General features: G+C 33.3%; 1 protein-coding gene and 2 long non-coding RNA genes across 3 annotated transcripts in view; 1 reads left to right on the forward strand and 2 right to left on the reverse strand.

The window, feature by feature from the left end:
- The window catches only part of LOC105842491 (uncharacterized), a 75,571-nt gene extending 54,767 nt beyond the window's left edge, over window positions 1-20,804 (forward strand). The window contains exons 3-4 of the mRNA XM_038019325.2: window positions 18,697-18,857; window positions 20,224-20,804. Of these exons, the coding sequence (XP_037875253.1) occupies window positions 18,697-18,857; window positions 20,224-20,283 (221 nt within the window). The 3' untranslated portion in view covers window positions 20,284-20,804. The remainder of the gene's footprint in view (window positions 1-18,696; window positions 18,858-20,223) is intronic.
- The window catches only part of LOC119630321 (uncharacterized), a 51,559-nt gene that overhangs the window by 19,965 nt on the left and 3,717 nt on the right, over window positions 1-27,877 (reverse strand). Inside the window, exons 2-3 of the long non-coding RNA XR_009976249.1 lie at window positions 17,877-18,007; window positions 14,989-15,096 (exon numbers count right to left, since the gene is read on the reverse strand). This is a non-coding gene — a long non-coding RNA (uncharacterized LOC119630321). The remainder of the gene's footprint in view (window positions 1-14,988; window positions 15,097-17,876; window positions 18,008-27,877) is intronic.
- On the reverse strand, window positions 21,142-26,257 carry LOC134201080 (uncharacterized). Its single transcript, XR_009976253.1, has 2 exons — window positions 25,990-26,257; window positions 21,142-23,667 (listed from the first exon to the last, which is right to left on the reverse strand). It is a non-coding gene; the product is annotated as an uncharacterized LOC134201080 (long non-coding RNA).

Below are 27,877 nucleotides of genomic sequence, written 5' to 3' on the forward strand. Positions count from 1 at the left end.
AATATTGCTCGATGTGATGCGCATCGCCATATCGTACCGATTCGTGAATCGAAATCTATATTTCGATATCAGCCGATACACGATATTGCTCGATGTGATGCGCATCGGCATATCGTACCGATTCGTTAATATCAGCAATATTCGTTTGGTTCGTATCGAATCGGCCAGAGTGAGTGAGCGCACGATAGGGATATCATGTGATGAATGAAACAGAAACAGGCATTATCCATACAATTGTAAACCTTATATTTAAGTCCATATGTCTGTAAATTATTCTTAGCGTATCAGTAGGATACAATTAAGGAAAGAAGTTTCAACTTTCGACCCTAACTTGAATGCAGTATAGCCTATTTGCATCGTTGAATTTAATTTCACGCGCCTTGACCTTGAACTATAATTTTTGGACAAGTGTTTATAAATACTTAAAAGTTTTTTGTGTTTGATTTTTAAAGTACACATTTTTCTATTTTTAGTTGAATCCAAATAATTGAGTTTATTTCTTGTGTTTGTATTAAACTTTTATACACACTCTTTTGGTATATTTTGTAATTTTAAATTAAGACACAAAATACTAAAAACTGAAAATAATGTAGCCAGTCCTAAGCCTGGTAAAAGCATGAAGGAAAGTTTTTTTGATATTTTTATTTTCATGTTCTTTTTATTACTTTAAGATCATATTATAAATTGATATCAGAAAACCAACCGTATAACGTTGACTTAAATCTATATCTACTACGATATTATATCAGTATCGTTTCAAATCTCAAATATCATGAATCGAGAAAATCTACTAGCATCCATCAATATATAGATTCAGAAAATATATAGATTCAATATCCGATATTGATCCTCGATATATAGATACGATTCGATACGCGGCAAAACCGATATTACCCACTCCTACCTATCTCAGTTATCTTCTAATTAAATGAAATATACTTTCGTGTACTACATCACAATTCTCCTTCCCTCCCCCAATTTTAGTTTAATATTAAGGATCCCTGATGAATATGAGGGTAAAGACCACTTTAGCAATTACACTGCTGACTGAATGTATTTAACACAAAACAGATTTAGTACGTGCAATCAATTATGAAATAATGAAGGAGTTTGTTTTCAGAAGTAGCTTAAATTGAAATTCTCTGAAGTGTTCTGAGTGTTTTTTTAATTTATGTTACCCACCTCAGAGACTTGTTTTGTACCATGTGTTAAAATGTAATAGGGGTTTAAGTATGAAATTGCCGTTCTGTTGTAATAGGTAATTCAAATTGACATAAACCTTCATAATTTGAGATTTTTGAGTAAAACTTTTTTCAAATGGTACCTATGAGGTTATTCTTTTAAAAAATGTGCAACATTCGATTATCGACTTTCAGTTAATCAGTTTTAGTTTTAGTTTTTATTCAGCTTAGACTAGAAAGATGGATACTTCGAAAATTCGAGTGATTTCTGAATACGAGTTTCCCCGCGGAACTAACGATGCAAAAACAGCTCGCAATACCAATGTCGCATTTGGAGAGAAGACTGCTAATAGACGCACCGTGCGATTTTGGTTTAAACGCTTTCGTGGTGGAAATTTTGATTTGAAGAACGAACCTCGTGGAAGACGCCTACACATGTGAATAACAATGAATTGAAAGAGATGGTGGAAGCCGATCCGAGCCCAACTACCCAGGAATTAGCGGCATGACTTAACGTTACCTTATCAACAATATTAATTCATTTGCGTCAAATCAATAACTTTTTTTAATGAATTGTGTTGCCTTGTTGAATCACTACAGAAATGAATTAATATTGGATCGAATTGGGACACGTAATGAAAAGTGGATTCTTTACGATAACCGCAAGCGAAAAATGCAATGGCTGACCCCAGCTCAAACACCGCAACAGTGTCCTAAAGCAAAGCTTACCAATAAAAGGTAATGGTAACTGTTTGGTGGTCTCAGCATAGTGTTATTCAATATAGCTTTCTCCGATCTGGTCAAGCAATAACGGCAGATGTCTACTGTGCCGAACTCCGAACAATGATAGCAAAACTTACAGTGAAACACCCCCGACTCATAAATTGATCTTCACCATTATTGCTCCATGATAACGCGAGACCTCATATAGCACGAGAAACCGTTTTAACTCTACAGGAACTGCAATTAGAAGCCATTCGTCACCCGTCGTATTCCCCAGACCTTGCTCCAACGGACTACCTTTTTTTCGTGATTTGGACAATTTTCTACTTGATAAAAGTTTTCTTCCCAATACGAAATGCTTTCCCACAGTTTGTAGAATCTAGATCACCAGAGTTCTATCGCAAAAGCATAAATGAACTTCCTATTAGGCGGCAGCAATGTATAATAGATAATGATTGTAGATATTTTGATTAAATAAATATGTCAAAAGGAAGAAAAAAAACGAATTCCAATTTTTCAGTATAAATCGGCAATTTCGTACTGTAACCCTTAATATTTCATTAAAAAATTAAACTAGGCAAAAACTAGTGAAATTAATATATTATGACAGTTTTATTATTCTCAAATTTTATTTCATTTTTGTATGAAAAGAATACCGTAAAGCTACAGTTATCTTTTCATTCCGCAACATTGCACAAATACTCGTAGATAGACTCCTACGCTTATCCTCCTACGTAGCTTGAAACATATCCAAGGACTTGCAGACAACCCCATAAGCATTCGCTTTTTTGTTCGCTTTAATTTATAAAAAACAATTTATTATAATATAATAGCTACGGATTTGTTATGCTGAGGAATATTATAAAAATTTTTGACTTCAAAACTAAATATAATTTACGATATACATAATCTCTACCCGTAAAGTTTATGTTTTACATACTTGAATTAAGATAGCCATTAAGGCACTTTGCAAATACAAACATTAAAAGCAGATAATTCTCGTAATTTGAATCACTCGACGCTTGATATTTGCATACCCCAGCGCTCTAGAGCTCGCAACAACATGTTCTGATCCAACTTTCCATATTCCGCTATATTGCAATATCATATTTAATCCAATAAGGCTATTGTCGTCGGCGTTTCAAATATACATTTTACATGGTGCATTAGCTCTTTTGTCTCTTAATTTATTCACTTGGAAGTTGTACGTATGTATGTATGTATATGGAAGACATAGTATTATTAAGTTTGTTCTCATGGTAATTTTATTCATTGTGTTAATAATACGATTTCTTCAACTGTGTATTTCAGACATTATATCCAATAAAATCTATATCTAGTCTTCGTGGTGAAACATCAGTGTGACGCAAATAATCTAGCGTCACATCTTTGTTATTTAAGCTAATAATTCGTAGATATTTTTCATGTCTCCGCTTAATTTGTACACTGCAGCTTACAACTACACATGTATCTCCTTAAATGAAAAACGTCTTACCAGTGCCACCATCGTGCTTATTTCAGCAATTAAAGAGTGCGATTTAGACTTATAGTTCACTTCACCTTTCAAAGCCAAACGGATTAGTCATTAAATCAGCCGCAAAATAAATGAATGTATTTTCATTTGTTGAGTTTCATAGCCGTCGCTGTAATGGAACGAAACCTTCAACGCCATATCTCAAGATAAGCGGCGGAATTTACACATACGTTTTGATATACGAGTTGTTATAACCCTGTAGTATATTAGTTAATTTTCCGCTCCCTAGCGCCAATAAAAATACTGATAACTCATATTTGTATAACAAGCACATCATAACAAAAACTGCCAAGGCACACCCGATATCGCACAAATTACTCATAATAAAATAGAAATATCGCTTGTCATCGCTGTTTCGTACTGATCTTCTCTTTAAGTAAATGAGATGTATGATTGAACTAGATTTGTAGTTTTTTGTGCTCATTTTGTATCCAGTTGAGACGATATTGTATTAGTTTTAAAATTTTTGTTTTGTCAAATAATTTAACTGAAACGTAACACTATTCTGAGGGTGCAATAGGACTAATAGGCGTATTATTTTTCTTAAAAAACCTCACTCAGCTTTTGAAATATTGAATGATAAGTTTTAATTATGTATGAGATATTTTATTTATATTGCCTTAGTATGCATTTAGTTACAGATTATTGGAACGAAGTTCCTTACGACTGGCTTGGAGGGGATAGGGATTTTGCTGCGCGACCGAACTGAAAAAAACGTGATAGTAAAACCGTAAGAAAAAATCCGTGGAAAAAAGTGCGTGGAATAAAACCGTTAAATGAGACGTGCGCAGGCGCGACAGTCGTATACACAAGCGAGTAGTGTATAATACCTTTTTCTTTCTCCCTCTTTCTTTTCGTTCTCTCATCCCTTCTCTCTCTATTTTGTAATTATTTCTATTTCTATGTAATTTTATGTTGTCAAACAAAAATAAAGAGACATATTTTGTTATTTTAATTGATAATTTGAATTACGATTTTATTTTTATTTTACGTAATTTATTATTTCCTAAAATACTGAATTTCCTAAATACTTTCCTGTACTTAAATAAAAACTAATCAGCAAAATTTAAGAGAAAAATCAAGAAAACCAACATAAAATTGAGCACGATATTTTTTTTGGAAATTGTGTCGATTTTACATTAGCCGAAGGAACTTTGTTCCTACCTGGTGTCCCACGACACCACATTTTTTTTTTTTTTTTTCATGGGTTTTTTTAATTAATTGCAGCAAATCTTTAAGCTAAAGGAAAGGATTCCTTAGACTCAACTCTCAATAAAATGAATGAAATTAGTTTCGAAATTGCAAATAGAAATAAATTATGGGAAATAATTATTGACATGATCATCACCATAACAGAAAGTATCTCAATTTTATATTTAAGAAAAAGCACTTTAAAACTTGTTTCGAGATTATCTTTATACCTTTTTTTTTCTACCTAAGCTGATGGTCTAGAGAGACCATACGAACCCTAGCAACAGCCGTGCTTCGCAGAATCTTCCACCGGATCGAAAAAGCGACCCACTGAGAAGATCCGGCGAGAAACTCAGTGGGCTGTGTCTGTGGGTTAATTTACTCGCCGAACCCTTCGTCGCTAGCGACGGGTTCGACGAGAACCATGACCGGTGCTTGGGGTACCTAAAAGCACCGTTTTGGATCGGGAGGATCTGAAATGACGTGTTTTGGGCGACGTCGACTGTTTACCATTTGGTCCGCAGGATCGGTTATATAGTTTCCGGCGGCCACGATGAGAGGATTCTCGTGTCGTGCCGCTTTATCGAAGTGGACACCTTCTTAATACATATCATTTGCATCACAAAGCTTTTGAATTCATTGTGTCCTAAAAGATAAAACCCTTTTATACTCGTATCTACAGTGGTACTAATTTTGCTAATGAAATACTTACTTAACACATATTCACTAATGACTACCACGATTAAGACATAACATCGTGTAATAAAAATAAAACCAGCAAATTATATTATTTGCGTAATTACTGGTGGATATGGGGTCGTATGCACCCTTCCGGATAGATCTGCTTTGTCCGTTACTACCGTGAAACAGTAACGCGTTTCGAATTGAAGAGCAAGGCAGCCACTGTGCAGTAAATACTGAGACCTTAAAACTCATGTATTGAGATGGGCTGCGGCATTTACGTTGCAGAAGAGGTCTATGGGCTCCGATAACCACTTAACACCAAATGGGTGATAAGCTCGTCCACCTATCTAAGCAATAAATTAATAAAAAATGTGTGGTGTCGTGGGACACCGGATAGGAACGAAGTTCCTTATTATAAAAACGTTAATTTTAAGTTCTATTCGAGGTATAAAGAAAATGAAACTGGAGGTTTCGCAACCACCCACGGTCATTCGGTAACATGCGAACTTATTGTGGTACACTTCATTCACGGTTGTTTGCATAAGAGTTAGTGTATTGCGCAAACGAACGCTCTGAGATCGTGGTTAGTGAGTGATAAAAAAATATGTTATTTTTTGTACGTTATTACAAAGTTAAGTCCTACACTGTGTACATCTATACATATAAATAAAATTAGAGTGTCTGTTTGTAGTATTGAAATAACCGCTTTTTACAACATGCATATGAACTAATAAAAATTTTCGTTACGGACGATTCTCCCCGGTTAGGGTACCCCTCCGCATCGTCCCATAAGGAACTTCGTTCCAAAAAAAAGGAAAAACAACATTAAAATGAAAGTAATTTGTAAACACATTTACCAGTACAAAACGATGTATAAGGTGGTTTGACAGCACCTGCGAGGGATGCACAGCCGTGCACTCGCGTCAGCCAGACTGGCGCCTTTCCTCCCGCCCGCGAGCGTTCCGCACCCGCGATTGTTTTCAACATTGATTTGTAATTTGTTATTGAAGTGCGTAAAGTATTTTGAACACAGCCTCTACGCTTTCTAGTTATGTTGTAAAATAGTAAATTAATCTCATCTCTATCTTCTTCTATATATAAAAATGAATTGCTGTTCGTAAGTCTCGCTAAAACTCGAGAACGGCTGAACCGATTTGGCTCATTTTGGTCTTGAATTATTTGTGGAAGTCCAGAAAAGGTAGATAAGTATGGAAATGCTCGGAATTAAATAAAAATAACAATTTTGTTTTTCCTTTGATGTGTCCCCCGTCGGACGGATTCCTTTTGTTTGTTTTAAGTTTATTTTATACAAAAGCTTAGGACTTTTATTTATCTATTGAGGTACTACGAAGTCTGCCGGGTCAGCTAGTAACTAAATAAAATTCACTTAAAATAATCGGTTAAGTAATGACCAGTACCTCTATTTTAAGCCAGTTTTCGTGGTGAATGAATTCGTGGTGATTAGCGTGCCTAAGAAAGTTATTGAATTGTTCTGCTCTAATTCAATTGTATGTATTATGAATGGAATATCAATGGTTAAAGCAAAAAAAAAAATTATCTTTGGGTAATACTGTGAAAATTACCACGAAAACTACTAGTAGACGAAAGGTGGAAATAGTAAAATAAAAATAATAAACGCGAGCTTAAACCGTAAAAGTACATTTAATTAAGATGAAAGATGTCGAGTCTGAAAGTAACGAATTACGCTAATTTATTACCTATATAATCTTTTGTAACGACCAATTGCAGTAAATACTTTTGACTTGTAGTATTTTTTTCAGAAATAATATAATAACAATAAAAACTTGAGATTAGACCGTAAAAGTGTAGTTTTAATTACACTTCTGATTACAGAAATAAATCAAGATCTCTATATTATTTCTGTGCTTCTGATGTACACAAAATAGTATCACATTTTAAAATGAAATAGGTATTTACACTGTATTATTTTGCTATGAAAGTAATTCCGTGATTTTCCACTAAACACAAACATTCTCATAAAGTCCACTAAGCACTTATTTATTATACGACTATTATAACTGTTTACGAGTCCGCGTTTCAAATTCTTGCGACGCGCCGTACGTAACCTAGTAAAGAGGTAGAAATATAAAAATAGCTTGAGAAGGGAAATGACCTCATTTTGTGCCATTCCAGTTATTCGAAGCCTTCTCACGCACGCATCCATAAAATTTATTTTTGGTACGGTACGAACGTATCTGCGATCAACGTTTAGACCTTAAAACCCGATTAAGTCCTAACAAAACAGTCTAAAATCGCAGCAATCTGCTCAATTAAACGCACAATTTAGGGGCCACGCGTTCGCAGTGCCGCTAACAAATTAGGTGTTTCCGCTATGACAATTCTTAACAAACATGCGAAACTATAAAATTAATTTATAGAGTAAAAAATTGTGTAAAATTTAAAACAAAAGAAATACTTTCTGTAATCCGCTACGGTCGTAAGTAAAACTTTTACCCGCAATAAATAACAACATAAAGGCAAGTTTACACCATCGTTTATCTTTATATTGTCTCTGCGCGTCTCTCGTCTCTGAACAGATTCTAGGACGGACTGACGAGGGTCTACAAACATTTTTACCGTTCACTATCCCACTTGATTCAATCTTAATAATTCAGGTCAGTCAGTTCTCTTTCGCTATTTTAATTAATATACATTCAAAAATTCCTAATAATTTAAATAAATCTTAATTGAAAAATATTTGAAAACAACCTGCCGTTACACAGTAACTTTTTTAAATTAAAATTACACAGTAATTTTTAAAAGCAAAACTATTGTGGAAGTGTGTTACTTTTCTTCCATTTGCTTAAGGCAACATACAATGTGCCACGGTACTTACTCGGCTCTCATAAAATAATGTTGAACAAAAAAAAAAACACAGAAGGGTCATGCTTTATGAAATGATCCTTATAGAAAATTATAAATTTGAGAATTGGACCAGTTTAACAATTGAAGCGTAAACAATACAATTTACCAATGGGAAAAAACTATTACACCATGTGCTGGTTCAAGATCTAACCAGTATGCAGGCCAGCAGCCAACCTCTTGAACTTATATATAAATTGCCAAAACTCTGTCGACACATGTATCTTTTCTTAACACCTTACACTCGACACAAAAACTGAGTAAATGAACAACTGTCGATTTTAATTACTGACGTCTTTACACTTTCATTTTCCATAACCCATATGATTCAATGTAACTTTATTTTATAATAATAACTTAAATATTATTATATCAATATTTATTGTGAGCCTTTTTAAGTATTTAATCCACTATTATTTATAATATAATAATTTAAACGTCCTTCAAATGACAGTAAGATGCACCGCACTATTCATCATAATAATAGCGACATACACATATATGCGAAGTATAAATATGCGAAATACAAGCAACACTGTCAAGTCACTCCTTAAATAATTAGCAAAACATACAACATGCTACAACAAAAAAATTATTAATAATCATGAATTAAATCTAAAGCAATAAAATCATATTTGAACCAGCAATTACTCGTTGTCTGATTCTCATATGCGAGGTTTTGAGGCAAAAGACGTAAAGTTTCGACCATATGGCACGGAACGACTTCCGGCGCGGGAGTTCGACAGCGCAATGGGCGGAACTTTAATGCTTATACGGGGCCACAACGGCATATTGCCCATAATTTGGCATCTTCAATTCTTGGCATTTCTTCAATTCTCGAGGCTTCAGTGGGATTATTTTGCGTTCTGCTAAGTACTAATTTATAGATTTTATAGTATTAATCAATATACATATTTTTTTAATTATAACTCTGAATATTGTAAATTACAATATGGAAAAATTTAATAATTAAAAAATATCAATTTATTTATTTAACTTTATGCATAAAAGTACAGTGATGGAATTAATGCCAAAGCATTCTCTACCAGTCCAGCGCCAAGAAGCTGAGAAGAAAGCGGCCGAAAAATAATCAACAGAAGGGGTGTGGTTTTTCATCATGATGACGCTAGACCTCACACATCTATAGCCGCTCAGCAAAAATTAAGAGAGCTTGGCTGGGGGGTGTTAATGCATCCGCTGTATAGTCTTGACCTTGCACCTTCAGATTTCCACCTGTTTCGGTCTCTTCAGATTTCTTTAGGCAGGGTCAGGTTAACATCACGAGAGGACTGCCAAAACCAATTGTCGCGGTATTTTCATCAGAAACCACAAATTTTCTATAGTAATGGGATCATATCCCTACCTACAAGATGACAAAAAGTTATCAAACAAAATGGTACCTACATACTTTAGTTAAATGTAAATAAACTATATTAAAAAATGTTGTGATGACGAACTGATTTTCTAAAAAAATGCGAAATAACTTTTTCCCCAACCTATTATTTTTTATAAATCATTGTGAATAAAACAAAGTTGATAACTTGGTAAAGTAGTTTTTTTTAACTATTAATAAAATCATATTAAAAAATGTATACCCGAATAATTATTTTCTTTATAACTCGAATAGAACTTAAAACTAATATTTTTATAATAAGGAACTTCGTTCCTATTCAGTATCCCACGACACCACACATTTTTTTTTTACTTCTGGAAAACTGTTTACTACATTTCGTTAAACTACCTACAACAATATGATTTATTTTTATTTTATTAACCTATTGTTTATTTTTATTAGTCTTAACTATTAGAATTTTGTAATAAGAAAAAATCTTTTTTTTGGTTAATCATATATGTGAAAACAAATTATTAGGTCGTCGTATGATGTATTTCGTAACCTAATCATATCATCCAATGCATCATCATTACATAGGTCGCTGCCTGTCGAATTTGAAAAATAATATATTTCTGTCTAGTGGTTCTGTGACTACGTAGGGTTTTAACAGAGAATTAAGGTTCGATTCGAGAGCTGGAGGCGTAAAAACGGCTGTCATATCCAAGAAAGACAGGAAAGGCATTAGTACCTTAGACAGGAAGACCCTGATCAGGATAATCAGACAATTATGTTAAATTATTGTATTGTCATCGGTCCTTGATAAGTGGGCGAAATTTCAATTCAATCGGAAGCTTTAAAATACATTTAGTCTCGTTCAGAGACTCCGTTACACACGGAGATACACACTGAGCTAATAAAAGCGTGTTAAAAAAGAAAACCCAGATCTCGACAAAAACATTTTAAAACTAAGATAATAATTCGTTATCAAATATTATAGTTAAAAATTACATTATTAAGGTGTTGACGTTTATGTACTTAATTCAATGTTTTTTTTAACCTATAGCATGTATCATTCATATGAATGTGCCTACTTAAATACATAATGCAGGAATGTAAAACGTATTACATTAAAACATTATAATTTAAACTTACTTTACTTTACACTTTGAACGTCTATTTTGGGCGAGTGAAGGTGAGATGTCCATGCGGTCTTTAAATAAAAGGTTTTAAATAAATTATTCAATAACTGTGTCACAGTACATTAGCCTGCCTAGTTCCCTTAAATATTTAAAAAAATGTAAATATACATCATCTTTATCTTTAGTATAAATATGTTGTTTTTTATGTACAAAAAAAAAACAATTTCAATATTTTTTTTACTCCCTAGGCAACTGAAAGAACAAGGCGCTTAACAGACACACTATTATCTGGCAGCCTATTGAACAACATCGAAGGAGCTTTATATTTATGTCCTATTCAAGCAATAAAATAGAAATACTATGATTAATGGGCTCATAACAAACACTCTACGTCCACTCGTTTGATCTTTGAACTTTGAACGTTCTTCAACTAAATCAACATTAACATAAATATTTTCAATACTCCCAATAAAAATCTTTACAAAATAATTAAAATACTAATTACTATCCGTAACACTAGCCAAAGTATTTCTTTTCAATTCAAAACAAAGAATGGATAAAATCATCCATATTGTATTACGTTTCTCTTAGGTTAGATTTAAATGTTAAAATGTGAAATTGATATTTACTAAACAAATTCATATTCTCAATAGTAAGCTCGTCCATTTTATCGCTTTTATTTTATTTGACATGAGTTTTGCATTGTTGACATTGATTCTAATGTATAAAAGCTAATGTCTTAATGTTCATTTTCAAGTCACTTATAAAAATTTAAACTTGCGTCTACAACGTCTTGATCGTTCGTCCTTGAGTCCTAAGCAACCCGGGTACATTCGATTTTCAATGTTAATTCACCAATTTTATGAAAATCAACCTATTATAATAGTATTGGCAATAATTCAAACTACTGAGAAAATGTACCGAGCAGTGAATCTGCCAAAGGCAGAGTAAAGTATCGTCCCAAGCCGAGTTTCTGTCGTGTAGTTAAGTTCTCAGCCTACGTCATTAGCTACAATCCGTATCCTAACAAAATTTCCCGTAGAGCTCGTAGCGCTCTACGGTGTGAGTGAAATATTTTTGTTTACGTAACATAAATCTAAGAAAATAACTAGTTTGTACATAAAACTCAGACTATCTATTTTCTCGTTTTCGTTTTCGAAACCATTTTCTTGTTGTACATTACAAGTCTATTGATCCCCGTTTGAATTTATTTTTGTTGTTTCGGCGATTACGTATTCCGGTTTTAAGTTTAGCACAGACAGGCTGGCGATGCTTCTGTTAAGGCCGTGCGAACTCATTAATTACCTAAGCAGATCAATCCATTTTTCGTGTTAAGTTTTTACCACACACACTTTTCCTTCATCCTGGAAGTCATTCGTAAGCACCCGTATCACAAATTAATAAAAACAGTACCTACTCTCATCAATTTTTTTACCTATCTTATCTGAGTGTATGCTCGGTTGTACGGTACAAAGCTGGTAAAAAGCCATATCCACTATTTAAATTCTAACTACGCTATTTAAATATATAATTACGTGACGGAAATTTCAGAGAGTATTCTGATGATAGAAGTTCTCATGTGCGCTTCACAAAGGAGGACATGTACTTAACAGCTTATAAATATTTATGGGCGAGACCCAGTCAGTGGTTTGCGCTAGAAAAACAAAGCGCGAGCTGCATTCAAATTGTACAATAATTTAGAAACAACGTAATCCTTTCCTTAGTTAGATCTTGATTTAAGAATGTACAAAGATCTTTTCACCCATCCCGAATGCCAATTAAGCTATAAATTCGTAAATAATGAAGCTATAAATTCGCTACAGACACAAAAACTTTGATATTGTTATTGCTTAGAGGGGTGAACGAGCATACAGTCCATTCGGTAGTTAGTGGATAGTAATTACGTCAACTATTAATCTTGTAGATTTGATTTTATCACACGATGCTGTTCCTTTATCGTAAAAGTTATTTGTAAACATGTTTTGGATCCGGCGATTTTCTCCTGTGGAAAAAAAGAAAAAAAAAAAAAGCACATACCTATTTTATTACGAAAATTGGCAAATGCCTGCGAAGATTGTACATCGGTATAGTCGAATCGCTCTTATTCTTATCCTTTAGGTCACGACGTGTTCATTTTAGGACTATGTTTGTTAAATTAGGTTCGACGCAATTTTAACAATATCAGGAATATACTTGTCAGAAAGCAATGGCGTTTGTCTGTCTTAACACTTACAGCATTTTTATTGAAAACATACTTTTTGCTTTCTAACACATACCCTATCTAATATCATAGCTGGACTAGATACTATTGTTCAATGTAACTTCGTAATAGATAATACACTCCATTGTTTTAACAACGTACTAAGTCTATAAATATATGCTGTCGGTCGATAAAAGTCATTAAGCTCAAAGGTCTCGATTCATTCTCAAGTGAATACGCTCTTAAAAAGAAAGCAAATATAATTTATCTGTAATTTTTAAGTTGGGAAGAATAAATGGCACCGAAAAAGTGTTAACAGTAAACATTTTTTTTTTAATCCGAATTTTACATGTCATCTGTATCTTTACGAATGTTTTCTAAGTAAGTAATATTAATTTATCGTCATAAATACCAGCGTATTTTGAGATATATGACGATGACACATCCGCCGCCATAGCGTCTGCACAGTCGATCTCCGGATTACCAGAACTAGACGAACATTGAACGTCGCCCACGTCTTGTTTATACTACGCTGCCACTCTGACCTTTAGAATAACTTTCGTAAACATCTACCCCTATATTAATTTAGATTCAATTTGTAGATCTACGAATTTATTGCAACGCGTGTGATTGTAGGTATTTTAACCACCCACGCTTCAATGGTAAGTAAAGAATTCGAAAATCTATAGGTCTTAGGTAATGGTAGGCAACGGCCTGGCTCTGCCCCTGGCATTGCTGACGTCCATGAGCGATGGTGACCACTTACCATCAGGTGGTCCATATGCTCGTCTGCCTACAAAGGCAATAAAATAAAAAATAAAATCTATAGATCACAGAAACTTAGTTAATAAGAACGCGGCCTTGTATAGATAATAATACTCTTTTTGATTATTTTTTTCATTATGGTGTATACACATCAAGTGTAATATAGCCAAAATGGCTCATGTCACATAGGTATCCAATACGGACCATTATTATTCTAGAAAGAATTCTAGAAAAAGATAAGAAACTTCTAAACTAAGAGACTTCGACTTTGTGCTGAGAGATAAGAGAAAGTACTGACGGTACTGCTTTCATTTCACTTTTTATATATCATATATGTATATTTAACCTCAGCCAGTGAAGGGGCATAGAAATCTTTTACGATACTAGAAAACATACTCACTGTATGAATTCTTATTCACAACTGCGGCTGACTCTACTATATAAAGTATTTTTTTATTAAGCAATTTAATTTTGATCTTAAGAATATGTTGCCTTAGTCAATATTTTCTTAGCGAGAATAGATCTGATATGAAATATCACCTGAGCTTATTATATTGTGAACGTTAAAAATAGATAAAATATTAAAGTCTTATAAATTATGTAATATAAATATTAATATTATTAGTTAGTGCGTAGTTGTTCCGACGCAAAAATAGACAGAGTGGCGGTACCTGTAGGTAAGACTCCACTGGTAAGAATCCAGAACCGGCAATGGTTTATTATATATAACTTGCACCAGATCGTCGCTGAACCGAAAGAGTTCCCTCGCTGTGGATGTAATTTGATAACGGAAGAACACTTATACGCCCATGGTCTTTTCCGCGTGAGGGGAGCAGAGTCGTATTGTCGTCCCATAACTATATCACTGCCGAGCGTCGTGGTTGCGACGACCAACAGAAACGAGTCGTGGCTGGCGTTGCTCGATTTCTGCAAGTGGCAGAACCAGATGGCGGAACATGAGAGGAAAGGCCCTTCGCCCTTCAAACTAGACACATCCTGGTTTTGAGTCAGCCAAAACCGAGTATCTCGAGAGATTTGTTAGTGGCGCCGTCTGAGCTACGGATAGCCCGCTTATCGAGAGTTGGTCGTTTCACCAACGACTACCGATTCGATTCCCGTGGAGTTATGAAAGTGTGTAATGATGCAGTTCTGGCGAATCACACCCCTTGTCTCCCGGCTGATCGGTTGAATTCTGTGTCACCCGATTTTCAGATGTGGGTTACCACAAAATTCAACCACAGTTCAGCGACAGTTTTAATCGATTCAACTTCCAATAAGCCTCGATTATAGCCCCCAAAGCGTAAGTTCGGCGGTTTCCTGAACAATATTAATAAAAAATTGTGTTAATTACGTACCTTAAACTGAAAGATATCTAAATACCGGCTCTGTTGCATATCTTTATTCAAGTATACTAGGCGTCTTATACTTTTCAGGTACGATAACTTCATTTCAACCCAAATTAACTGAAAACATTTCATTAAAACATACAATAAATACACACCCATATCTATAAAGCGAAGTGCGGATAAAGATTTAAAGAGATAGATAGAGTTAAATTAATGTGTAGGTTAAGTCAGATATAGCGTGGTTTTATTGTAGACAATATACATATAAAGTGTTCAGGTGTGAATGTTGCTAAGGCTGAGCATGTTAACGACGACAAATATTTTAAAAGTAGGCAGTTTAAGGCCCCAGAGGCTCCTTGTATCTGCCGTCGCTCTGAATACTTAATAGTGTAGGCTACAAACGAGCACACGTCTACTGAAGGCTCTTGACGGAACTATGTACCTCATACTCCAATTTTTGACATTTTAAGAAAAAGGTTTGCTGTGAGAAATGACCTTGTTACACGATTCCTTAAAAAATATGAGATCAATAGACGTTTAAAAAGAAATTAATATTTTTAGCTGGACTTTATTTCAAGAATTATTTTTAACTAGCTGACCCGGCAGACTTCGTAGTGCCTCAATCGATAAATAAAAGACACATCAAAGAAAACCAAAATTGTTTGTTTTTATATAATTCGGAGCTTTTTCACCTTTTAAACCTTCTCTGGACTTCCGCAAATAATTCAAGACCAAAATTAGCCAAATCGGTCAAGCCGTTTTCATGTTATGTCGTGACAACGGAAAACGGGTTTCATTTTTATTTATATAGATTTCGAAGGAAAATCTTTTTTCCTATCTTGATGAAATGTTTTATGAGGTACGAAAAAATACTATCTGGAACTAGGACTATGTGTAAAAATTAGAATTATATATTATTATTAGATGTGAAGTCCGTTTGTCTATTTTTATAAATTAAATTTTTATTTAGGTTAACTATGTATAGGTAAGTTAAGCCCGCCGTTGTTTTTTTAGATATGCCAATTTTTAAATGACAGCCTCTTCTGTTATACTAAAAAAATACTGTCTTAATCATTGTTCTCGTAGAATCTTAAATTACATATTTCCCATTCAGACACATGCTTCAATAAAAAAAAATGAATAATTGGCATCATTAGAGCTCACAACCTCTGTGCTATCATGGCAAGCTCACATGTCTACTAATTTACTAATTTATTCTACCTGTTGTATAGGAATCGTTTGTTCCTATTTGAAGGGGTCAAAGGTCGACAAGTGTTCCAAAACTACAATTCAAACTTCAACCTTATACCTCAAGATAGATAGCGACATTCTTTTCGCTGTATTGATTGACTCCCATAACCTATTCACAGCAATCAGAATTTATTCACCCACATCAGGGTATAAAAAAGCTATCGATGAAATCACAAAACGACCAGGATTCTTCTTTACTTGAATGCTATCAACGATTGATTACGAATGCACAAGCCGTAGCTGACTTCCCTCAAAGTGAATAGATATAGGGTAAGGATATAGATACAGAAGGGGCGCGCGCAACCGAACCACGGACTTTACTTTCCCCGGACGCCTGTGCTAAAAATAGACGCTCGCGATAGTAACCACCAATTCTGCTGTCACAGTCTAAGTACTACTTGTATAATATGTAATATGCCCACATTCTTATTAACAATATTTTTGAAAACAATAAGATCATTCGAATTAATATTGCAGAGAACTAACGTTTGTTACAACCATACTTGAAAATCGACGAATAACTCCCAGCCACATTCGATGATTTCATGCGTTCATTTTATTCCATGTAAATAAAATTTACCTACGTCAGATTGAAGGATAAGGAAGTCTTTCTATTTAAGATCGAAGTTCGGACGTCTATTTTTTACGAACTATTTCATAAAATAATATAGAACAATATTTCCCTCATTAGATCTGTATTATCTTAAATATAGTTTAGTGTTATATTTTCCAAATTCTGTTAAATCACTTCTAGAAAGTCACTTTAACCACAAAGCAGCTTTAGATATTTAGGTCATAGATAACTTTCCAATGACCAAAAATATACAGGCACACGTTATTAGTACAACTCATTAAGCTCAAGCGGTGCGCCGACCTCCGGGGCTTTAGTCGTGAATGTGAACAAAACATCTAAAGTCAAATGTGACTTCAACGCCTGCCACAAAAATAAGGTTTCCGAACTGATTTCATTCTTCGGTCTTGCTCATAAAAGACCTTAAATAATAAAACCAGTTTTTGTTAAGTAAGTTTTTTAAGAATGTTCGATTTTAGATAACGTTAAATTTAAGTTATTTAAAGTTGCAATCATAAATACCAAGTCCGGCTATAAGTTCTGTTACAAATGAAAGGGCATTTTTTTAATGTAGCAGGTACTATAATATTATTAAAATTTATACCTACATATTTATTAAAGACTCAGCAAAAAATAAAAAATATTCTATTCGAAATGGCCACAAGCCAAAGCTTTTTTTATACAGGCCTTTAATCTTTTTTTTTTATTTATTGCGTAGTTGGTTGGACGAGCTCACAGCCCACCTGGCGTTAAGTGGTTACTGGAGCCCATAGACGTCCACACGTAAATGCGCCACCCATCTTGAGATATAAGTTCTAATATCTCAGGTACAGTTACAACGGCTGCCCCACCCTTCAAACTGAAACGCATTACTGCTTCACGGCAGAAATAGGCAGGGTAGCGGTACCCACCCGCGCGGACTCACAAGGGGTCCTACCAGTAAATCTGCTGGGCCAGGAATCTATGGATTTGCGCACTGTTCCCAAGGGAAATTTCGCTACTACTTGTTCCAAAGATTTCTTAAGACTCAATGTCGCCCTGTCGTACAGAGCAGGCCATGTCCCCTAAAACTCACCATAATTTGAAGTCTAAAGGGTTGAGGTCTGGGCTAGATGAGGGCCAGTCTTTAGCTCTTATAAAGTCCAGAACGTTGGTTTCAAGCCAGGCTTGGGAAGTTCGCGCCTTGTAACTAGGTGCAGAGTCATGCTGGAAAGTCCACGGTTTATTTTTAAAAATTGATTGCTGAGAGGTTTCACAACATAATCTAAGACTGTATCTTGATACACTTTGGCTGAAGTTTTCACTCCTTTTTCACAAAAATGTAGTGTTGCGACTCTTTGATAAGACACGCCCCACCAAACCATCACTGACGCGGGATGATGACCATGTTGTACCTTTCCTACCACTTGAGCAGCTACTTTAGAACTATGAGCGTACACTTTATCATTTTGCTTTTGAAATTTTTTTCATCGGTAAAGAGGATATTTCTGTGCCTTTCACCTGCGTATCGCGATACAAGGCGTTTTAATCGATCCACTCTCTTTAATTGTAAAGGTTGATTTAGGACATGTCCTGTATATCGACGATAAACAACGAGCTTAAGGTCTTGTTTTTTAATAGGCGTCAGAGTCCTAGCGGGAATCTTCATTTCTCGCGATAAGACTTTTTGCTTCTTTTTGCTTTTTTTCTTTAGGTACTACGAAAATATCGTCCAAGATGACGAAAAAAATTCTGGTAGTTTGAGCTGAAATATGTCGAATGTCCACTGAATATTTCATAAATAATCTCTCCAAGCATCACTAAAGCTCGTCAATTACTGAAAAACTCTTCGCTAACGTTTTTGCCAGAAAAATTCAAATATTCTGTCCGGCTAACATTATTTAATTAAATTTCAGAATGTCCACCTGCTGCGGATGGTATGGAAAGGTTTGCCTGTCCTACACCGGACCGGCAAGGACGTTACCGATGTATCGACGATCACGTGCTTTGCGACGGATTCATTGACTGTCCTAGTGGTGAGGATGAAGATCGACAAGCCTGCATGTTCTATAAAACGGTAATCTAAAATTAAACAATCCAGTCGAATCTTCTCTATCTATGGATAGCCAATCATAAACAAAACAATTTTATAAATTGAAAAACAATAAGATTATCCCATTACACATTTATTACTTAGATTAGGACTGTCCAAACTACATACCTTTGCGGGCTAGTTAAATTTACTACAAAAACTGAACGGCCGCAGAAAAAAATATTTTCAGTTTTAAAGTTTTAAAAAAACAGGGTAATAAATACATACTTTCCGGGAATTACCCCAATAATAGTAAAAGATAGCTTCACTTTTATATGATATCATGGGAATGGAATGTTACAAGAATAGATAAATTATACCAAATATTTATAATATGTTTTGACAAAGAATACTAGATATTATCTAAACTATTTATATCCAAAGAGATGAGATCTAAGATATGAGATCGTAAGTCTAAGTCGTATAGTGCAACGGCTATCCTACCTTTCAAACCGAAACGCAATACTGCTTAGCGGTAGAAATAGGCGGGAGGCTGGTAACCATGGTACCCATAGAGCTCAGAACACGCACTTCTACGACATTATATTTTTAATACTTTTACAACAAAATTTTAACAACTTTACTTTTACTTTTATATTGCCACACCGAGCCTAAAATTAAATAATGCACACTTTTTTTATATTATAAATGTGTTTTTTTTTGCTTTCGTTTACGTCGAAACGATTGCTTCGTGTGACACGTTACTTCGTACGACACGCTTTTTTAAAAGTGACAGTATTAAGTGAAGAGCGTGATAAAGTCTACTTTATTTCCCGAAAAAACACCTTATTTCCACGAAAAACTATGTTTTATCTCTACAAAAACTCTGGATTTTGTTCCTTTCGCGTCAAAAGGAAGCAATGGCTTGAGCAATTGAGCAATCAAAGCTTAATCAGATTATCGGATTTGGATAAAATTTCATCTTGGGAAAGTTACTTAATAAGTGGACAACGCCTTAAAGGCAAATACAAGGGCAAATTTGCAATATCTATTTTGTCTTTTTAAACACAGTATTCAGTTCACTTTTGACCGTTCCTCATTCTAAGAAGTAGAGACCATGAAAAAAGTTGTTTTAGTTAGATCGCTAGACGTAATAGTGTTCTGTGAGTTAGATTTTGGGTAATACCCAAACACCAAGAGTTTATAGTTCAAGTTTGATATTGAATATATAATACGTATTTTGAAATTACGTGGAATAACTATAAAGTAACACTAAGTAGTTCTTTGCATAAAAAACAACTCAGTAGAAAACAAAATACAACGATAAAGGTTATTTCGTTAGATTCTTTACATTAATTTATCGTTGTGTTATCGGTAAACAGTTTTATAATCCTTAAAATATTATTTACAGACTAAGGCCCACCTTGACGTATTGGCTGACGCGCTACTTCGATGGGCACGTGGACGCTAAGCTAAAAACTATTATGGAAACCTGGCTCCTTAAGCTCTTGGAATTTCTTCAGTGCTTAACTGACAAAGATTTATTACTTTAGTTCGGAAGCCATCATCAAGTGAAAATATGCTGCGCAAACAAAAATTTACTCGGACGTCACCAGTCATTAATGTGTTGAACAAATAATTGAAACATATCAAGTAGTGGTGCAGCCTATACCAAAAACTTAACCATGTGAAGTGTAGTGTTTGGAGAATTCCTACCAACATAAAGCTTACGTGATGAACGTGGTAGGCGCACCATTGGGATTGCGATACACTGATGGACTAAGTGATATGGTTTCGTCCTAGCAAATCTTCTCAGCTGTTTATGTTACGGTTGGATCGAGTACTAAATTTGAGACTGATAGCGAACATGTTAGTCAGTAGAACATTTACATTACACTTACCAACTGTTTTTTGTGTAGTAACTCTTTATTTGTTCTGTAACCTTCCTACTTGGTATTTCAAAAATTCCTTATATTAAAGGTTGTAAATTATTGTATGACTATTTATGTAAATATGAAATGAAAGTTTAGTTTTTGTCGGCCTATATACAATGCGGTTAACTATGTCTATATCAAAATAAGGATTAAAACAAAGGGCAGACAGAAGTACAGTTGCATTATAATAGCTGTACTAGGTATTGAAACTATTGAGTTTTAACTTTAATTTGTATTTGAATAACAATTGAAAACTACTCATTGAAAGGCAGCTACTATCTATTATTCAAATCATGAAACAAGTAGGTAGTTAAAAACTTGCATTTTCTTTATAGGGCTTCAGATTTCTTTAAAAACTTTGTGTAATTATTAGGTAAATATTCAAAAAAAATCCGAAAATTGAAAGACTTTATATTTATGTTCTCATTTACCTAAAAGTCTATGGAAATATTAATATTTGAGCAATAAAATGCTAGTCATGAAGTTTCTACAACTTAACTAATCCTCAATAGATTTTAATATACCCGGATATTAAATTAATTTAAATTTTTCTCTATATTTCGCCGTTTTGAAACGTCATATTCATGGATTATCTTCATACTAATTTAGACTTCTCATTAAATTTTCAGAATAGCCTATTGATATTTCAATTCATAAAGCGGAATCTCAAATTATTAGTTAAAGGTCTATGAAAATTAAGAACTACTTTTTTTTATTATATAAAATCCTATTCCTATTAATATCAAAATATTCGAAATGGAGATTCGTACATGTAAGGTTTAAAGTAATGGTATGATTCAGAAAAATTAATACCAAATTCAACATTCTTATGATATTTATATGCCTTAACATGTAGGCAGTTGGTTCATGTAACTATACAGTAAAATTGAACAAAGTTAGCCTTAGTGCGGCTAAAAATATGAACACCCTTGGGTTCCATTCTGAACCCAATCTCCACCAATTTGCACGCAGCATTGAGGTGGAGCAAAATTTGTATCTCCACAGACTATTAGGAGAAATTATGCAAAAATACATCAAGTGAAAGTCACTGATGTCTTATTAACTCAATAATTTTTTTACATGTTTAAATTTTGTTCCCAACCAATTGCCTACACTTACAATTCATGTAATTTATTATATACAAAAAATTACAAAGGCATGATAAATATGATTGCATTTGCTCTAATGTGCGATTTCTCCACTATAAATTAATTATTTTAATTAAAAACACATAATAAAAAATTGTATGTTTTTAATTTAAAATAGCATAATTAGTTTTCAAAATCAGTTCAAAGAAAAAAACATAGGGCAGAACCTACTTTTTTATTTGAAGTCTGATATAAACAAAGAATTAAATTGAAGAATTTAAATGATGAATCATCAAGTTTCAGAGTTAACAATTCATATTTCATACCTATAATACTTACATACACACATTACTACAATACTTCATTTTCAGGTCTTGATAACTTAAAAAAACTTAATGAGAATAGACATGACCAGAATTTGTAAGCTTTATATTAAAGCCCTTTATCCTATAATATTATCATATGTATTATTCCATTAAAATAATTTAATAAATGGGTACTGAAGCTTGGTAATGTATTTAATTAGGGCATTTAAAGTGAATCCAATTTATTCAAAACATATCTCAAAACCTTTTAATTTTTTTGTATTTAAACATAAACAAAGAACTGACATTTTGAAGTGGAAATATTCCAGTTGAAATTCATTCATAGTAAAATTTAATGTGAATGGGTATGAAGAAATTTGTAGTCCTAGTGGTTACAGGCAGACTAGACCGAGAAGTGAAGGACCTTCAAAACACTTGGCTATTTTAGCTCTTTGAGATCAAAGAAATTTCACCTTCATCACATATACTGAATTGCACTTCTTGTATGGTCTCTGAGATAGTTTCAAATATACTTGAAATTAAATACAAAATATATAGGAAGATATAAAGCTTTTATTAACTTCACTTAACAATTTTTTTTATTGCTTAGATGGGTGAACGAGCTCACAGCCCACTTGATGTTAAGTGGTTACTGAAGCCTTCTGCTTCACGGCAGAAATAGGCGGGGTGGTGGTACCTACCCGTGCGGACTCACAAGAGGTCCACCAGTAATTATGCAAATTATAATTTTTTGCGGGTTTGATTTTTATTACACGATGTTATTCCTTAACCGTGGAAGTCAATCGTAACATATGTTAAGTATGTACCTACGTATTTCATTAGAAAAATTGGTACCCGCCTGCGGGATTCGAACACCGTTGCATCGCAAGGTACGAATGCACCGGACGTCTTATCCTTTAGGCCACGACGACTTAAAACCCATCTTTGCTAATTGCTGCCTAATATTGTTCACATCCCTTCTAAATAACAATTAGAAAATATCTTGAACATGTTCCCTTATTATATTATAAAATGTAGCACATTCTTTAAAATTATTTATGCACTGTTCAAACATTTTAGGGTAAAATCATTCGCACGAGTTTTATCCAACAACTAGGACACATTAATAGTAATTATAAACTTGTAAAAAATATTAATTAAATGTTAGTAGTTATATTATTAGAAGTATTATTATTGCACTGAAAAATATATTTGCACAGTTATGTACCTACTTAAAAATATATAAAAATCCAAAAAAATTTAGCGTTAGTATTCTAGATTATATAGTTTTAAAATAGAGGGACTTGACAGGATGTGGACAATAAGAAAAAATCGACAAATCTTACATAAGGCTCGGAGGCATATCAAAGCATTGTTTTTACAAACCCAGTAATTATGAAAATAGAATATGCCTCTCAACGATGTGAAGATTGATACATTGGTACATTGGTATTAAGCAATATACAAAAATACCGATGTGACCTGTTAGAACTTCGTTCTTGAGCCAACAGGTTCGACGGTAAAAATTCTGGGAATAGAAAAATTATTAATGGATAAAAAATCAATTATTGTTCCTACACTAATGTAAAACTATGCTTTGATGAGCATTATCGTGAGATTTTTCAGCACTTTTTTTTTATTTTTTACTACCACTTTCTTCTTCTTCTTTAGTTTTTGGCTCCGGTACACACTACAACGATTTATCGTAGCGATTTAACTGCACAGTTCGTTTGTGCAGTTATCGTAGCGTGTGGTCGGAAGTTGGTCCAACCGCTCAGTTCGGTCACAAATTTTGCTGTAAGCGGACGCGCCCGCGCACGTTAGAACATGTTGCAACTAGATTGTAGAAGAATCCGTGAGTTATTGGAAGAGCTATAAAAGTGAAGTTTACTTGTGAATTAAGAAAAGTAAAGATTATCACGACTGCAACAAGAAAAATGCTGCCTATGATAGGCTAATTATTAAGTACAAACCTATTGATCCTAATGCCAATAGGGATACTGTAGTAAATAAATTAATCAACCTGCGAACTTCTTGCAAGAAATAACTCAACAAAGCCAAAAAGATGACATTTTTATAATCTGAGAGAACTGACGATCGATGCAGATATCGTTGACGTGTGGACACTCAATAGACGTACGATAAACTGCACAGTTGAACTGTACAGTAAAATCGCTACGATAAATCGTTGTAGTGTATACCGACCATTAGCAGCGTCAAGTAATAAGATTTTTATAATTCGCCGCTTTAATTATTTACAGTTTATTAATAATAAAAAACGAAGGAAACTTAATATGAAATTAAATGAAATGAGATGAGATGATATGTGATGAAATATAATATAATATAATCTCAGTAAAATCGTGGTCATTCACTGAGACTTTTTCAGTGGACTTTTTAGAGGATCCCGAGAAGTTCGGCGCATTTGTTTCATTTTCCCACATTTGTGTACTTTCACAGTTACTAAACAGTTAATAAATCACCGTTATTACACATTTAAACCCGAAGAAACACTAAATAGACAAAATAAAACAAATCACACGACTTCACTCCTCGCGTTCTCGCCAAAAAGCCTTTTTTTACTTTAATAGTAAACTATACATATGTATGTACCTACCGTCTACAGTACCTGTTTATTTCTTTTTTTTTTCATTACGGCAACAATTTTAAGGGCAGTTAAATTCAAATATCTAAATATTGTACTATTAATTAGTCTAATTTGCTTCATATTCATTAAACCTTACTGATTTTTATCAGATCAAATAATTCCTTCAATATATTTAATGTAATTAATTTAAAAAAAATCACATTCCACGAATATACCGAAAGTTCAATTAGAAAAATCAATTTGGCAACAAAAGAAACAGGTATTCATATTAATTGATCTGAATTCTAAAAACTTTTTTAACATTTTTACCTACCATAAAAAAGAATGAAACCGAAATTATGGTAGGTCAAACAAATATAATATTAATAGGCTATTTGAGAAATCGTTTATAACAAGATTAATTTCATTTATAACGTTAACATGTAATGTCCTACTGAGTAGCTCACTACAAGAACTGATATTTATTTCGTATTATTTTGTTGTGCTTAGTTTAAATATATTAGATTACAGACTGAGCAGATGAGCACTTCACTTATCATTTTGTTAGGTATGAATAATCTGGAAGAACGACTAGAATTAGCGAAGTGCAAGTGAAAAGCTTATAAATTACCGTATCTTCTGCATTGGCATAACTATTCATTGGCAGCACGTAATTACGTATAAATCTATTAAGTGTGTACCTACTAATTTCAAGGTACACTTTGTATCTTATTAAATGTTTTAGAAGGAAAAATAAATTATTAATGTAATTGCACTCAAAATTTGCCTGTTTCGTATGTGCACAGCAATTTATTGTGATATTTTAAAATACTCTAGGTTAAGGGCAAAGATCTCAAGAATAGACTATCAATGTGATCATTGTTAATTTAATATAAAATTGTATTTGCATATTTATGTACATTTGTGAAAAATCATTTTAGAATGTAAAATGTGATATGAGTGTGTTATGTTTGCAATGGTTTAATGTTATGCGGTAGCGTGAATTGCTGCAGCTGATATTTTATGTTCCTAATCAAATAGAGTTGCACTATTGTCAAGGCTTTAAAAAACTTTGTTTGCGAAGTTTTATTCTTAGGTTTTAAATTGTTATATCTATTAAATTATAAATATTTAACAATTCTAGTCTTTTTATGTGTACGTATCATGTGTAAATATTAAATTTAATTCCTAATTTCAAAGTTTACAATGTCTATGCAATGAAGTTAGATCAAGTAATCACAATAATTGTATACAATTCCCCACCTTGTCGCCAACTTGTTATTGCACCTTTCATAATATGTCATTTGTGTAATGTTATTCTTGTTAAAAAGTATTGCACAAACTCAAAGCACAAATCATCGTTTATATTTAAATTCGGTTTAGTAAATCTGCAACACAACTTTTTTTTCAATACAGGTACTTTTCTGTATTTTTCCCTTCAATACATTTGAAAACACGAAAATTTCCAAATAATTTCAAGTATATTACGATCTGCACCCTAGAGTAATAATACAAATTAGAAATATTGGAAGCGACGTAATGTTGGTAAAATTATTTATTTTTGACTTTCAAGTAAAGAATATTTAAAAACTTTTCAATGGACGGAATAGATGTTTACAAAAACGATTGCAAAAATACACCTTGCATAATTAATTATCCCGACTATCCGTCACTAAAATTATAGATTAAAAATACAACTATTTTTGTAGATACGTACCTACTTGTTTGACTACTGTTTTACACCGACAAAAAGTATACATATGTTTCATAGTAATTTATATTGTTTTGCTATACCATATTCTACATTACATCAATTAAGATTTTTTAAAAAATGTTGGTCAGGCCAACCTTGTACACTTTTAGTTGCCTATACATTTGAGTACCTACATAAAAAATCTAACACAAAATGACATTGAATTTGATGTAAAACTATACACAAAAATATAGAAGTATTCCAGACCACAACTCCTAAACAGAGTGTAAGAGAAATACTCCCGAAAGGCGATTAGTTGCATCATAGCCTATTGGGTAGATCTCCTGAGTAGGCTCGTGGTTATAATATATATACATATATATAATTTCAGTAAAAGACAGAAATCATTTAATTACATGAAATTGCCTTTATTTTAGGTAATTATTTGTAGTAGACCTTAGCCACATTCGCTTATCTATTCCAAATAAAAAACAAAACAATAACGAAGACAAGTAGTACTATTATTGATTCCTGGGACGACAAATCAGAAAAACTAATAATCTTAAATTACCAAATCTCATAATTGATCAAGGGTCTCCGTCGTGTTATTTTAAATGAGTTAACAGTTTCGTTAATCCTCAAGTTTTGAAAATTGGCGGGTTTACAAATATAAATAATTAAAAGAGCGAGTAGCTTCTACTCGACCTATGAAATGTGTTGTTTTCCGTTTCTACCATATTTCATTTTTATTGTTATTCAAAATTAAAAAAATTCTATGTCAGGCAGTTTACTGATTACGCAAAAATATACTATATATTAACATAGTTAAAAAAACTCTCTTGTGAACCTTACTGCTGGTTTTAAAATTAAACAATGTGAAGTAGTTACATTTTAAAATTATTTGAACCGCGGAGTTAACGCCAGTAACCGGATGAGTCCTGTCATTCATAATGAAATTGAATCAGTGAGTTTTTGGTCCCTAAGTTTTTATAGTCTTTACATAATATGAAATTACTACAATTAATTGACAAATTTCAACTTCGGGAACAATTCTCTTACACTTGGTATGTTCCCTTAAAGAATATTCTCACTTTTCCTCTAGGTCATGGAGTTGCCTTGACATTTAGCACGAGGTGTAAAGCAACTCATATGACTATAATCTTATATTGACTACGCTAATTTGTAGGCGTAATATACTTTTGGACTATTTATTACGTATTGTTAATTACTATGTATGTTGTATTAAAATATAAAAAACTCAAAAATAAAATATATGTTACGAATGCCTCAGCCATGATTAGTGTTTTATTTATTCTGTTTTTTTAAGAGTTACTGCCCTGTACAATGTATATTTGTATTAGAGAGTGCAAATATATCCAGAAATAATTTTTAGTCCTATTAATACTGGGTGTAAAATAGTGCAGTGCAGCTCAATCACTAAAACATTTAAATTCAAGC

Source organism: Bombyx mori, chromosome 23 (genome assembly GCF_030269925.1).
Source record: "Bombyx mori chromosome 23, ASM3026992v2".
In the NCBI taxonomy this organism is placed as follows: Eukaryota; Metazoa; Arthropoda; class Insecta; order Lepidoptera; family Bombycidae; genus Bombyx; species Bombyx mori.